Below are 15550 nucleotides of genomic sequence, written 5' to 3'. Positions count from 1 at the left end.
AAATTATCAATTTTGGCGCCAAAAAGGCAAAAAGTTCGGGTTTGATTATTGTGCGAAAAAATTATTCTCCAAATTGTGAAATTTTATTTTAAAAATTGTTATTTTAGTAAAAAAATATTCGCATTAGATAATTTTAATTAAAAAATAAAAGAATTTGCGGAATTTTGTCTGGGACCCTCCCATTTGGGGTCAACGAGGGTTGCTTGTATCTGGGCACGCTGGACCATTGAGGAAGAGGTTCGAGGGAGGAAAAGGGAATCGTGGGCGGTTTTTACTATTGATTACCGAATTAAAAACGCGCATGCATAATTCAGTCATACTTTTCAGCAAACAAATTTAACCTTAGGTGTCGTTGTAATCGGAAATTTTTTCCAACCCTTCTTTTAGTTGCGTTCAACAGATGTCGCGAATGATCCCAGTCTGTATAGGGGTGGTAAATACCCTCTATGATAAAAGAGTACATCCCTTTCTCACCGATGGTAAATTTTCCTTTTTTGCTTTATCCAAAAGTTTCACTCAATATTCACTCTTATCAACCCTCAATATTCAAAAAATTGTTTACCATCAGTTGATATATACAAAATAATAATTGTTTGTAGAAATAATATTTAAGATTTTAAATATTTTTTATTGTTTGGTGATAAGAATTTGTAATCGATAAAATGATGATAAATGGTGTAAAAGTTTGAGAATATAAGAATTTGGCAGTGGGCACAATGACCTGGATTTAGAATTAATTTTTTAATAAATAAAATATTTTGTAATTAAATTTTTTTTATTAGAAATTTTTCTTAAATTGAAGAGAATTTTTCCTTTTATTTTATTAAAATAAAATAAATAATACTTTATTCTATTAAAAATAAAGTACAATTTTTTGACAATTTAATGTCATGATATTATTATTTTTTATAAATTTCTGTAAATCAGTAATTAATGAACTACTTCTTAAAAAAATATAATTAAATATTTTTAAACTTAATATAAACTTTTGATTTGATTTTGACTATGACTTACATTTTAAAATTCATTTTGACTTTCACATTGACTTTGATGTTTGTTTTTCATTTTCACTTTGACTTCCAATTTGACTTTCAAAATTAAAGACAAAGTAAAAGAAAGTAAAAAATTCATTAAACTTCTTTTATTTTTAATAAAAAATTTACTGATCATTTTACTTATTAATAAAAATTTAACTGAATTTATTGTTTTTATATAAAAAAAATAAAACATTCTAATCTTTAGTAAAAGATTCATTGAACTTCTTATATTTAATAAAAAATTTATTAAACTTCTTTTATTCAATAAAAAATTTATTGAACTTTTTATTTTTCAGTATACATAGTAAAAAATTCAATACCTAAACTTCTTGCTTTCCAATAAAAAATTTGTTGAACTTTTGTTTAAAAAAAATAATTGTACTTCTTTTTTTTAATTGAAAATTTAAATGAATTTTTTATTTTTGAATAAGAAATTCCAATTGAAATTCTTATTTTTAATAAAAAATTTATTGAACTTCTTTTTAAAAAAAATTATTGAAATTTTTATTTTTTAGTAGAAAATTTAATTACCTAAACTTCTTGTTTTCCAATTAAAATTGTATTGAACTTTTCTTTAAAAAAAGAAATTCATTGCAATTCTTGATTTTTAATAAAAAATTTTAAGAATATTTTATTTTTTAATAAAATTTAATTGAACTTTTTGCTTTAAAAAGACGAAGAAATGAACTTTTTGATTAAAAAAAATAATTGAACTTTATTTTTTAATAGAAAATTTGAATGAATTTCTTATTTATTTAATAAGAAATTCGCATTTAAAATCTTGTTTTTAATAAAAAAATTTATTAAGCTTTTGTTTTAAAAAAGAAATTCATGGAACTTTTTATTTTTTAGTAAAAAATCCATTAAACTTCTTGTTTTCTAATAAAAAATTTATTGAGCTTTTGTTTTAAAAGGAAATTCATGGAACTTTTTATTTTTTAGTAAAAAATTCATTTAACTTCTTGTTTTCTAATAAAAAATTTATTGAACTTTTTGATTAAAAAAATGGTACTTCTTATTATTTAATAAAAAATTTATTGAACTTTTTAGTTTTTAGTAAAAAATTCATTGAACTTTTTATTTTTTAGTAAAAATTCATTATACTTCATTTTTTTTAATAAAAAATTTATTGAGCTTTTTGTTTAAAAAAGAAATTTATTAAATATTTCATTAAAAGAAATAATTGAACTTTATATTTTAATCAAAAATTTATTGAATTTTTTGATTAAAAAAAATTGTACTTCTTTTTTTTTAATAAAAAATTTTTACCAAATAATAAATTAAACTTGTTGTTTTTCCACAAGAAATTTATTAAACTTTTTGATTAAAAAAAATAATTGAACTTTATTTTTTAATAAAAAAATTCATTGAACTTTTTGATTAAAAAAAATAATTGAACTTTATTTTTTAATAAAAAAATTCGTTGAACTTTTTGATAAAAAATATAATTGAATTTTTTTCTTAATAAAAAGTTTATTGAATTTCTTGTTTTTTAATAAGAAATTATTTGCAAATTTTTTATTACCTATACATTTGAATGTAAAAAATTTGTAGAAAAAATCCCAGGAGCAACTATGGGAAGAAAACAAATAATTCGATTTCTATTTTGAATTTCGAAAAATGCGGAGAAATGAAATTATCTGCTAAAAAAGGGAAATAAACAAAAATCAAAATTATAAACAATTTAATTTGCTTTTTATTCTCTTGATTTTTGATAAATGGACAATTTAAAAAAATCAAAAGAAAATAAAAAATTAAACTTAAAATTCGTAAGAAAAACCTTAATTTTATAAATAAAAGACTGATTTTTCTCTTTCTTAAATTTATTTTCGCAAAATAAATTGACATATACAACTGTTTCAGCGTTAATGAATAGAAATTAATAAATCACTCATTTTTACGTCGAGTGTCATGTTAACAAATGCTACTTTCGGTTTTTTTGATTCACCACCACCACAAGTTTTTTTTTTTCTTTTGACCACATTTTCTATGTAAAATGTGTTTACAATTATTATACACAATGACATTATGTAAAATGAAAAATGATTATAATTTCTTTTTTGTATTATATGATTATAACTGTACCACTTGTTACTATGACGAAATTTATTCTTCACAAAAACACTGTTTTTTTCCATCAAATACATAAAAATATCACAAATCAGTTATTATACGTATATAAATAATATGCTCTTTAAAGTCTAGGGGAATTATTTTTAGGAATTACAAAGTTACACGCCCTCCAATTATACTTTGTTAAAAGACGAGTGAGTTCTTCTCTCTATGTCTAGATTTATATTTAATTGATTGGAATGAAACGGTTAAATAACTCAACGTCTATAGTCTCGTTTGAGAAATTAACTGTGGTTCAAGGTTTTAATTTTGCAAAATAATCATTTCTAATAGAACAATATTGTTACAAAAAAAAAAATATTTTCAACAAAAAATTTTCAATAAAAAATATTGAAAAAAAATTAATTGGATTCAAATAGATTATTTGTCTGTTATCAAATATTTACTTAAATCAGACAATTTTTATTTGAACCGAATAAATATTTACTTGAATTAAAAAAATTTTATTTTAATCAAATAATTTCGGTTCTAATCCAATTCACTTGAATCTTTACTATTTTTATTTACATTAAATAAATATTTACCTGAATCAAAATAATTTTTATTCAATTTAATTAAATGGTATTTGCTTCAATATTTTTTTTTTGTTATTGGTTTGCTTTAGTATTTACTTGAATCAGAGGATTATTTATTTGAATCAAATAAAAATAAAGTAAAATAAAAAAGTAAATAAAATAAAATTTTTGTATTTACTTGAATTTTTATTTACATCAAAAATAAATATTTACCAAAATCAAATAAATTTTATTCATGACAATAAAGTGCTATTTGCTTCAACTACTAAAAATATTAATTTAAATTAAATTTATTTGATTGAAGTAAATATTTGTTTTGATTTAAATAGAAATTACTTGATTCAAGGAAATATTTGTTTGAATTAAATAAAAATTACTGAATTCAAGTAAATATTTATTTGATTTAAATAAAAATTATTTATTTCTTTGATTTAGAGAAAAATTATTATTTTGAATAAAGTAAATATATTTTTGGTTTTAATAAAAATTATACTTGATTTGAAATATTAAGTACGTTTACTATTACATTCGATTCGTTTAGTTAATTTTAACGTTTCAATCCATTTTACTACTTTTACTATCAATTATTTATTGTTTAATATTGTAAAATATTTGCACGCAATACAAATTTTCTTCCACATAAAATAATTGAAATAACATTTCTCTTTTTGTAAAACTCTCATTCAATATTTTATACAATAACGAAACGAACTTTCATGCAAAAAATTTTTTTCGAAAAACAAAATTGTATAAAAGTAAAAGAGTATATTAGAAAATTTTAGGCAATTACAATAATTTTCATTTGGGAGCGTATTAATACTTTTGAATTTTAAATTTTCATTTACAGGTACAATTTAAATATACAAATTTTTAAAAATTGGTTAATTCATTACCAAAATTAATTAATCAATTAGTTAGTTAATTATTAATTAAGTAATCAATTAATAAATTAATTATTAATTAAATAATTAATTAATTAGTTTGTTAATTATTAATTAATCAAATAAATAATTAATTAGTTAATTATTAATTAAATAATTAGTTTATTATTAACAAAAAGAGGAAATTTCACCTTAAAATAAGTGGTTTAATTTTTTTTAAAGGAACATTTAGGATTTTCGTTATAAAAGCTATTCTACAATCATGCTTACATTTAAGCTACTTATTAATAAATATTTAAACAATAAGATAAATCAGATAATTATCTATCATTTCTCTTATATAAAAAGATTTCCCTTTTTTTCAATGGACGCAACAAAATTTTTCTTATTCGTTGATTAAAACAGGCCCGTATTCCAAATATTATTCAAAAGAAAAATTTTTCTATTATAGTTAAAAAATAAGATACGCAATATTTACAATAATTTTTGTTTTTAAATTAAATAATAAAAACTATTTTCGTTTTTTAAATTTGGACCAGCAATTAAAATTTTCTGTTTAATTTTGTAATATTTTTCTCGCTATGTAGGTATTGCGTCACTTATTTTATTAGAATAAATAAGCAATTTAATAATTGTTTCTCTAGAGAAAATATAATTATGATTCTTAACTATTATATTATTAAATGTCAACCGTTAGATATTAATTTCTAAATTACTTTTGAGATATTACTACATTATTGATGTAAACATTTAATGCGCACATAAAATTAAAAATTCTGGCTTAGTTTTTGAAATTATTATTTTATCTTAAATATTAAAAAGTACATCTTTATAGTAAAGGATATCAGTATGGACGTGAAATTTTGTGTTTGTGTGTAATTTAATACACACGTACACGAATTAGTGCAATTTGGGTTTTGGAAGAAATTATTCTACTGGCAATTAGCGCTACAGCACTTTTTTTCTTCTTGTTTTTTTTTAACAATATAATGTCAGTATTTTACGACATATAACATAATAAAATTTGAAATATTGGTAACGAATTATTTAAACATAGATAGAATATTCATGAACATCCATCGCATTATAAATGTATTATTAATATTATTGAAATGAGCGACTTAAGGAACTATTTTGGCACTAGAATTCACATCACTCAAATGATGTTTTTATTTTCAGCTTTTTTCTCAACTTTTTTGCCTCAAAAAAAAAATAAATAAATAAAAATTGTTATTTTCATCTTTTTTGTCAACTTCTTCACAAAAAAAAAATTTTTTATTCTCTTCTTTTTTTTGTCAATTTTTTCTCCGAAAAAAATTTATTTGCAGCTCTTTGGAAACTTTAAAAAAAAAATTAAAATTAATCTATTAATTTTTAAATTTTTATTATTATAATTATTAAATTAAATAAATTAATATAGTAGGAAAAGTTAAAAATAAATTATAATTAGAAATGTTATGAAAAAAATGAAAATGATAGATAGTAAAAGAGAAATTAAATAATTTATTTAAAAATGTAGAAGGAAAAGAAAATTAAATTAATTAAAAATTAAATTAATTTTTAATTAATTAAATTAATTAAAATGGTAAGAAACAAAAAGAAATTATATTAAAATGCCAGAAGAAAATATTAATTAATTAAATAATAAAATATTAAAAAAAAAAAAAAAGAAAAAATGAAGCAAAATTTGAAAAGCTAAAAATTAGAAAACATCATTTATTTTTATTTTTAGCACTTTTTGAGTGATAGTTGTATGACTTAAATTAAGTACTCTCTTAATGCATACATACCTAGTTTATAATCAGTTTACTTATTATCTAAAGATTCGTAATTCTTATTTTTCTAAATTCGAGTTTCTTTTACATCAGTGTCATAAAAAATTGTTATTAAAGTTGGTACGCTTTTTTTTATAGCCTCTAGCTATATATATATATTATATACTGAAATCGGCTCACTATCATTATACAAAAATTGTCTTATCAATTCTTATCTAAAATGTACACGACTTTGTCGTGACGGTTTTTTTTGTCCCCTTCCAGTATGAAAAATTGTTTCGCACTAATATTCTTTTCTCAGCTTTTTTATATAGTTATTTTTTTTTTTTTTTTTATTACTTATGTCCAAACTTATTTTTTGTTATTAAATTATTATTTGAATAAAACATTTTTTTTAAAAGCAAATTATTTTTTTGTTTTAAATGATCGAAGAAATGAGTATAATAAGAGAAATGTAAGTTTTTCTGGTCTGTTGAAAGTTTAGTGATAGAAAAAAAATTTTTTGTTTGATTCAAGTAAAGGAGTACTTGGTTATTATTTATTTGATTTGAACGCAGAAAATATATATTTTGACTCAGTGTGCACTGAACTTTTTATTTTTTCAAATTAAATTTGTTTGGTTCAAATAAATTTTATTTAAGCGAAATAAACTTTCATTTGTTTTAGATAAATTTAATTTGGTTTAAATTAAATTTATTTTCAATCAAACAAAAGTTATTTGGTCCAAATTAAATTTTATTTGTTTCAAATAAATCTTGTTTGGTTCAAAACAAATTTTATTTGGTACAAATCAAATTTTTTTTCAAATAAAGTTTAATTTGAAGCAAAAAAAAAATATTTAAAACAAATAAAATTTAATTTGGACCAAATAAAATTTGTTCAAATCAGATTTTATTTGGTTCAAATCAAATTTTATTTGTTTTAAATTATTTGTTTCAAATTAATTGTTTAAATTTTGTTTAGTTCAAATCAAATTTTATTTGGTCCAAATTAAATTTTATTTGTTTTATATAATTTTTTTCTGCTTTAAATTAAACTTTATTTGAAAAAAATAAGATTTATCTCAAATAAACTATATTTGCATTAAACAAAATTTTTCTCCAGGTGTAAATAAAAATTATTTGATCCACGTAAATATTTATTTGACTTAAATAAAAATTAAATTTGAAAGAAGTTAACAATTTTAAATAAATTAAATAAAATTAATAATAAAAATTATTTGAAACAAGTTAAAATTTATTAAATGTAAATATTGATTTAATAATACACGAGTAATCGATTATTTGAATAAAGTAATTTTTTTTCAGTGTTTGTATTTCTTGTTTATTTGTTTATTTTTTTTCATTAGTGTACTTGTAACATGTTGATAGTAGAAAAGCCCAAAGTTCGATTTGTGTAATATTTGTTAAAATGGCAATTTCCTGTTTTTCTTTTCTTTGCTGTGAGACCAGTTGGCCGACGATGCGTGTAAAAGCGAGTTTATTCTCGTTGGCCTCTTGCAAGTTTTCCAATTCGGAATTACAGTGGGAACGAGAGGAGGATTTACTTGTGCTGAATTGGATACCTAGTATCCATTTCCGGTTTCGGCGGTAGTTCCATTATAACTTTGCAAACGTTTTCCATCCCCTGTATGTGTATCTATATAGTATATATACCAAAAGCTCACATCACTTTTCATTCCCGATTTCGTCTCTCGCGTCTCACAAGTAACAAACTAAAGGAAACGACAATTAGAATATCTCTTCTTTGGTAAGTAGTTTATTATTGTTTTAATTAAAGACTGCGTGTTTACTTTCACAACTGCATTAAAGTTCCAAATAACAATTTTCTAATGTGTACTTTAAATTTAATTTCCCTTGAGAAAAAATATACATATATTTAAACTCGAAATTTTTCTTTATATTAAATCTTCCAATAAACAATTAGTTTACTTCCTTTATTTGCCAGTTAGTAACAATTTCCCGTTTCATGTAAATAAATCTTTCCTAAATGTTGCTCTCGTGTTATTTTGTTGTGCAAAAAAAAAAAAATAAAAATGTGACAAGCTCTGAAGAAGGTACCTAAGATGCAAAAAAATTCAAGGTTATGTTTGTAACTTTAGGAAACAAAATACACAAAGAAGATAAACTCTTAAAATAAAATACGGATGTTTTAGTCTTTATTACCTCTAAAATAATTGAGAAAAACTGATTTTAGTTTTAAATTTAAAACAAAAACATCTAATTAAGGTAAAAACAACAACAAACATAACCTTAAAATAGTTTTTTTACTTTGGAAGCAAATTATTTTTTATTAATTTTCCATAATTAAAATTCTTCTGAAATTAGTTAAATTCTTTAATATATATTTAATTAATTATTAAAAATAATGAATTTATAGAAGAATTTTAGTTAAAAAGACTAAAAAAAAATTTATTTTTGGAAAAGTTACAAGTGATTGCAAAAATTCAATTCTTTTCAAACATTTTTTTTAAATTCTCGTCAAAATTTCAATTATTTTTATATAAATAATCAAATTCATCTCTGAAATTCAATTATTTTGAAGAATTGTAATAAAATTCTTAGCAATTTTCAATTATTTTCAAAACATTTCCGGAATTCAATGATTTTCAATTAGTATATCTATTATTTTAATAAAATTTTAAAAAAGAATTCAATTATTCAAAAAAATTTTTGATAAAATTCTACGCAAAAATTTAATTACTTTCATAAATTATAAAAATTTTACAGGAATTCAATTCTTTATAATTTATATTATAAATTATTAAGCGACAGTTCCATTATTTTTATAAATAATTATTTTCAAAAGTAATAACATTCTTCAAAAAAATTCATTTATGTTCAAGAATTTTTCTAAATTCTCGTAAAAATTTTAATTATCTTTATAAATAATAAAATTCTTCTCTGAAATTTAATTATTTTCAAAAATATTAATAACATCCTTCGTAAAAATTGCATCATTATTAAACATTTTGATAGAAATTTTTGTAAGAATTCAAGTATTTTTAATAAAAAAAAGCCCATGAGCTTATCGAGATTTATTTAAGATATTTAATTTATTTGTGTAAAGATTGATTCGGGAAAATTGTTAACTTCTTCAAATTTAATATTTAATCACCGAATGATAAATTCACTTGCTTCAATTATTTTTAATAAAGTTTAAATTATATCCTTCAAAAGAATTGAATTATTTTTAATATAATTTTAATAAAATTCTGATAAACAATTCAATTATTTTCAAAAAATTTAAATAAATACTTTGAAAAATCCAATTATATTCATAAATAAAAAAATTCATGGTAAGAATTCAATTATTCTCAAAATATAAATTTTCGAAAGAATTCAATTATTTTTAAAGATTTTAATAAAATTCTCTGCATATAAATTCAATTATTTTGAAAATTTTTAATAAAATTCTTTATGAGAATTCAATTATTTTGAAAAAGTTTTGATAAAATTCTTTAGGATTCAATTATGTTGCAGACGAATTTTAATTAAATTTCGCGAAAGATTTCAATTAGATATTTTAAAAACTTTTTGTGATATTTTTCGCAAATTTTCAATTATTTTCAAAAATTTTGTTAAAACTATATTTGAGTTTAATAATTTTTAATACAATTTTAATTAATATTCATGAAAAGAATTAAATACTTTTCAAAAATTATCCTCCATTAAATGATTTGCAATATTTATTATTTTAATAAAATTCTCCAAAACAATTCAACTATTTAAAAAGAAATTTGTTATTAAATTATACACAAACCTTTAATTATTTTCATAAATAATAAAAATTTCACATTCATTAAATTATTTCCAAAATTTTTTATAAATTACTTCGCAATAATTCCATTATTTTCATAAATAATAAAATTTTTTACACGGATTCAGTTATTTTCATAAGTAATAATTTTTAATTTAATTTTAATCGAATTTTTCGAAAAATGTAATTATTCTTAAATTTCTTAAAATTGAATTGAAATAATATTTTTATTGAATTTCAATTGGTTTGAATTTGAAATTTTTGAAGATCTGAATTTTTCATAATTTTAACTAACAATTCTGTAGAATTAATTTTTTTAAAAAACTTTAATTGAATTTCTTTTTGAAATTATTTCAAGTTTTTATTTTCTATTATATATTTAATTAAAGAATTTGCAAAGAATTGAATTTTCATAAATTTGATTATAATTTGGTGCTTTCATGAATTACATTAAAATTTTTAACATGGATTTTAATGTCTAATAACCAAACTGTCAGTTCCAGTTGAAAATTTGAAAAAGAAATAAATAATTCCGATTTTATAGAGTAAAAAGGTAAAAAAGTGTCTTTTTACCCCAGTTTACTCTAATCAAGTTCTACAGTTGGAAATCGGTATTATTAACGACAAAATAGTTGAAATTATTAACGAACATTAGAGGTGGGCGTATGTTGTATATTTTAGTCGGCACGCAAATGGAAAATTACATTATTATACAGTGCAATTTAGTTGACAAAACAGTGAATCTACTTACTGCAGTGGGTGGAGCAGTATACTCACTGTAATTCCATGCATATGCACTGCTATGCAAGTTCGTTAGCTAGCAATTGTTTTCTGTATACTTTACATTTCTTGTTTACTAAATTTATAAAATTTATCATTCTCCAATAATTTTGACCGCGGTTAAAATTATTCAAAAAATTACAAAAAAAATTGTATGTAATCTTAAAAATATTTTCTTAATATTGAAAATAGTGAATCCTTCTCTAAAGAAGAAACTAGAGAAAGAAAACGAAAGTGAAACCCGAGAGCAATAATGAGAAAAATAACTAATTTACGGGAGAGAGAAAAAAATTGCAAGTGTGATTTAAAAAAAAGTTCAAATTAATTAGAGAACATTGTCAGGTTTTGTTTTACTGTAGAATATACATTATTTGATTAATTTCAATCAATTTAATTATTCACCTGTCCCCCCTTGCTTTTAATACAGTTAATTCTCGAAACTCTTATTCCCTTTTCTTTTTAAATCTGATCTCTTTGAAAATTAAACTTGGCAATCGGTTAATTTTCTTGATTGTCGAACTTTGGAAATTATCTTCATTTACCGGAGAAATACGAGAGAGAAAAGAAAGATTGAACTCAGAAGAAATGGTAGATAAATGATTTATACTCCATTTTGCGGAAACTTTTTTTCAAAGCTTACGTTTTGGAATTGTATTTGTTTGTTGATTTGAAAAAATTTTAGCATTCACAATTTGTCATTGAAACCATACATTGTAAATTTGTAAACAAAAGGAAGATTAACATGTTTGTGTTCGAATGTGTATGAAGAGACAAGTTTCTATAAAGACTTGGTTTTTTTTATGATAATATATCGAAGATCCATCACTTTTGGAATGCGTACAACTTCAAATGTGAGAGTCCCTGGTTGCAATTTTTAAGGACGGATTAACTTTCCTTTTCCTCGATCGGACTGACCTCGTTCTGAAGGAGTTCAAACTTGGGACTTAGCGCCGGTAGTATACTCTTGGTGCTGGTCTTGATCTGACTGTAAATGTCTAGTGCCTTCTTCCGCTCCAATTCCAAGGTCTCTTCGATCAATCTCGGCGGTATGCTTCCGGTTCGTTTGTGGCAGGGAACAAATGTACTGCTCTCTGGCTTCTGATCTTTCACCCTTTCGGCCTTGTGATGCTCGGGGGTCAGTGTACCGTTACCCAGCTTCCTCTGCTGCTCCTGTAATCATTTTTTTCAATCAGTTAACCGCACATCTTTTTCCATTAATTAATAATTATACTTTATAATTATATTCATTATGCATATATAATTAATAATTATACAAAAATAAATAAATCATTGAATAATTGAATGTTTCTTGTATGATCTAAATTTAGAAATCTAAAATCTATTAATTACGATATCTTATAATTTCTACGTATTTTTATTCATCACCTGAAAAGTGTCTTCCTGAGCAACGTCTTCTTTAAGAATCGCTCCGGTTATAATTGGTTTTGTTAGTATTTCTATTTGACCAAAGTCATTGTTCAGAACTTTTTGTTCCATGAGTTCAAGTTTATTTGGCGTTGTTCCATTAACTTGAAGATTAGGATTTGATTTGACTGTATCAGTTGAAAGACTCATATCACTTGAATCCTGATGTTCGAATGACGAACCTGATTCATGGGGAGATTCCAAACTGTTGAAATTCTCTTGAAATGAAAGCTGAAAGGAATTAATTAATTTAATTGTAAATCCTCTCTCTCTCACTCTTTAATTTCATGTAATTGAATGTGATTATAGCCCGACTAAAGCTGACTTTAGTTTTGGTGAATTTCTACTTTTTAAATCATCATCACAAACGGATATTTTGAATCTTTTCACTTCAACTGTATATATATAGTATATCAGTATGAGTATATAAAATGAAAATGATGGTCCGTGCAACTTGCATGGTTAATTTTACCTCTCTCTGTCTCTCTCTCTATTTTTATCTTTCGCAACTTTAAGGGGGCGTGTAAAGAGAAATGAAACTGCGAAAACGACAGTGCAATAGAGCGAAGAAAATTAGTTGAAATGGAAAAAAATACTAGACAAATAGTGAATGAAAATTATTTAAAATAGTGAAAAAATAGCCTCGAAGTTACGTGACTATTATTTTTTTTCACCTCAAATACGAATATTTAACTACGATTTTTCTATTTAGCTATTTTTATAAATAATTTATGTTAATGACACTTATTTTGTTAAAAAATACACTAATGGTACTATTTCTACCGAACTTTTAAAAATCAATTTATTTACTGGAAAAATTAATTCCAAGACTCTAAAAAATTGAAGACGTTAAAAATATCTAAGAGGAAAGTAAATTAACAATTGGAATTCCTTTTTTATATTGTCAAACTCTCTAAATTTGATTATAAATAATTGTAGAATTACAAACATTAACGAATATTTTGAGATTCAAGCTGCTCTCCACCTGCGAACGCCAAGGTCGCCACTAGATGGCAGTTCAGTTCCTTCTTGGAATTTTCACTGCCATCTGGTGGCTACCTTGGCGTTCTCAAGTGGAGCAATCAACCACCATTTTAACGCTCAAAAACTTTTCTACAATTAACAAAATGCAAAAACCACACTCCGAATATTCTCTGACACTTTGGTAATGTTTGATTACTAATAATAAACATAACAATAAAGATTAATTTAAACAGTAAAAAAAATTGAAATAAAATAAAATACTGTTTAAATAAATCAAATAATAGAAAAATAATCGAGAATAAAAATTATTTAAAGATGTAAAAGAAAATAATGCATAGAACAATAAAATTTTTATCACTCTTGTTTTTTTCTATTGTCCACATTGAAAGAAAGAAATCTCTTACATTTTCACTCGTGTCCTTGTCTATGCTCGGTGCTTTGTAATCAGTTAGTAATGTTTTGTCGATGTCTGGTGACTTATCGAATTCAACCCATTTCGAAGAACCCTCTAGCTTCCTTGATTGAGAATCAGAATCGTAAATAGCGTAGCCAAAGTGACCGGCATCGTACTCCAATTGATTTCCGTATCGATAACTCGGATTAACTGAACCTTGACTGCAAATAGACAGATCTGACTGTGAAAGGCCGGTATTAGTACTTCCAAATAGCTTCGTGTTTTCGAAACCTGAAAAAAAAATTATTTTTTTTTATCAATAATTCTCGTTCTTTTTTTTTGTTTTAGTATTGAAATTCTACTCTGTTTCTCTGTGCAAATACGAAATTATACTCAATATTTTCTTTTTATCTGCGAAGAGAAACATTTTTGTTTCTCTTTGTATTTTTTTTTTTTTTTTGAAAATTCGCTTTCTTTTTCAATAATATTTTTATGAATGCAAATTCATGTTTTTCTTTTTCAAATAAAAATTTTTGTGAATAAAAATTCGTTTTTTTGTCAGAAACATTTTTATGAATAAAAAAATTGTTTTTCTCTTTTCGAAACATTTTTGTGAATGCAAATTCGTGTTTTTCTTTTCAAAACAATTTTTGTGAATAAAAATCTATTTTTCTTTTTGAAACAAAAATTTTCGTGAATTAAAATTCGTTTTTCTCTTTCAAAAACATTTTTTTGAATAAAAATTCGTTTTTCTCTTTCGAAAATATTTTTTTGAATAAAAATTCGTTTTCGTGAATAGAAAATTTGTTTTTCTCTTCCAGAACCATTTTTGTGAGTGCAAAGTCATGTTTTTCTTTCTCAAAAGAATTTTAATGAATAAAAATTCGTTTTTCTCTTTCGGAAACTATTTTATAAATAAAAATTTGTCTTTCTGTTAGAATATTTTTTTTTTGAAAGCAAAATCCTGTTGCTCTTTTTCAAAACAAATTTCAGTAAATAAAATTTCTTTTTTCTCTCTCAAAAACATTTTTGTGAATAAAAATTCGTTTTTCATTTACAACCAAATTTTTGTGAATGAAAATTCATGTTTTCTTTTTTTCAAAAGAATTTTATTGAACAAAAATTCGTTTTTCTTGTTTCAAAAGCGCTTTTGTGAATCATCCAAAAATTCTTTCTATAATAAAATTTCTTTTTTGGAAAACAATTTTTGAAAATAAAAATTCACAAAAATGTTTTTCTTTATAAACAAATTAGTGGTGACAGTGAATATGAAGAGGAATGTTATAACGTTATTAACTGTGACTCGACAAGTCGTAATATTGTCGTGAGCTCGCAATTACATACATTGCACTAGTAACAAACGCCAAGGATTAAACTAGGTCAACCAGAATCGAAATCCAGTGACAATTTCACTAATGGTTGAACAAACCAGATTGGCCTGACCATAACCATATCAGAGAATTTGTACCTTTAATTTTTTTCCTCCCAAAATTCATTTTAAATTAACTGGAAAATGGAGAAAATTGCTTCATTAATGAAAAATATGATAAAAATTGCAAAATTGTGTTTAAAATATGTGATCAATTATTAATCTAAGGGAAATTATTCCAAATTAAAAATTAATTCTGCGAAATTATTACATTCACAGAAAAAAATAAAATCTCAGAGAAAATAATATTATTTTTACATTTTACTAATAACAACAAAAAAGTACAAAAGAAAAATAAAAAGCTTTTTCAAAAATATTTTCCATGCTTAAGAATGGAAAATATTTTGGAAAAACTTTTTTATTATTTTTCTTTAAAGAATAAGTAAACATTCTTTGAGTGGTTTAAAAATGTGATGTTCAGTTGAAGTGCATTGAGTA

General features: G+C 22.6%; 2 protein-coding genes across 6 annotated transcripts in view; one reads left to right on the top strand and one right to left on the bottom strand.

The window, feature by feature from the left end:
* Positions 1-15550, top strand: part of LOC122508185 — a 222891-nt gene that overhangs the window by 40634 nt on the left and 166707 nt on the right. For 2 of the 5 annotated variants that reach the window (XM_043621350.1, XM_043621349.1), the window contains exon 1: positions 7648-8090. The exons of 2 other annotated variants lie outside the window; for them this stretch is intronic. The gene's annotated coding sequence lies outside the window, so the exon portion shown is untranslated. Of the gene's footprint in view, positions 1-6268; positions 6796-7647; positions 8091-15550 lie in introns of those variants that run through there. One more of the 5 variants, XM_043621351.1, reaches the window with a different exon arrangement.
* The window catches only part of LOC122508184, a 231578-nt gene continuing 226568 nt past the window's right edge, over positions 10541-15550 (bottom strand). Inside the window, exons 7-9 of the mRNA XM_043621344.1 lie at positions 13694-13974; positions 12267-12536; positions 10541-12050 (exon numbers count right to left, since the gene is read on the bottom strand). Of these exons, the coding sequence (XP_043477279.1) occupies positions 11766-12050; positions 12267-12536; positions 13694-13974 (836 nt within the window). The 3' untranslated portion in view covers positions 10541-11765. The remainder of the gene's footprint in view (positions 12051-12266; positions 12537-13693; positions 13975-15550) is intronic.

This window comes from Leptopilina heterotoma, unplaced genomic scaffold (assembly GCF_015476425.1).
Source record: "Leptopilina heterotoma isolate Lh14 unplaced genomic scaffold, ASM1547642v1 Lhet_53, whole genome shotgun sequence".
In the NCBI taxonomy this organism is placed as follows: Eukaryota; Metazoa; Arthropoda; class Insecta; order Hymenoptera; family Figitidae; genus Leptopilina; species Leptopilina heterotoma.
Note: the sequence above shows the minus strand (reverse complement) of the source record. Positions and strands in the feature narration are given on the sequence as shown.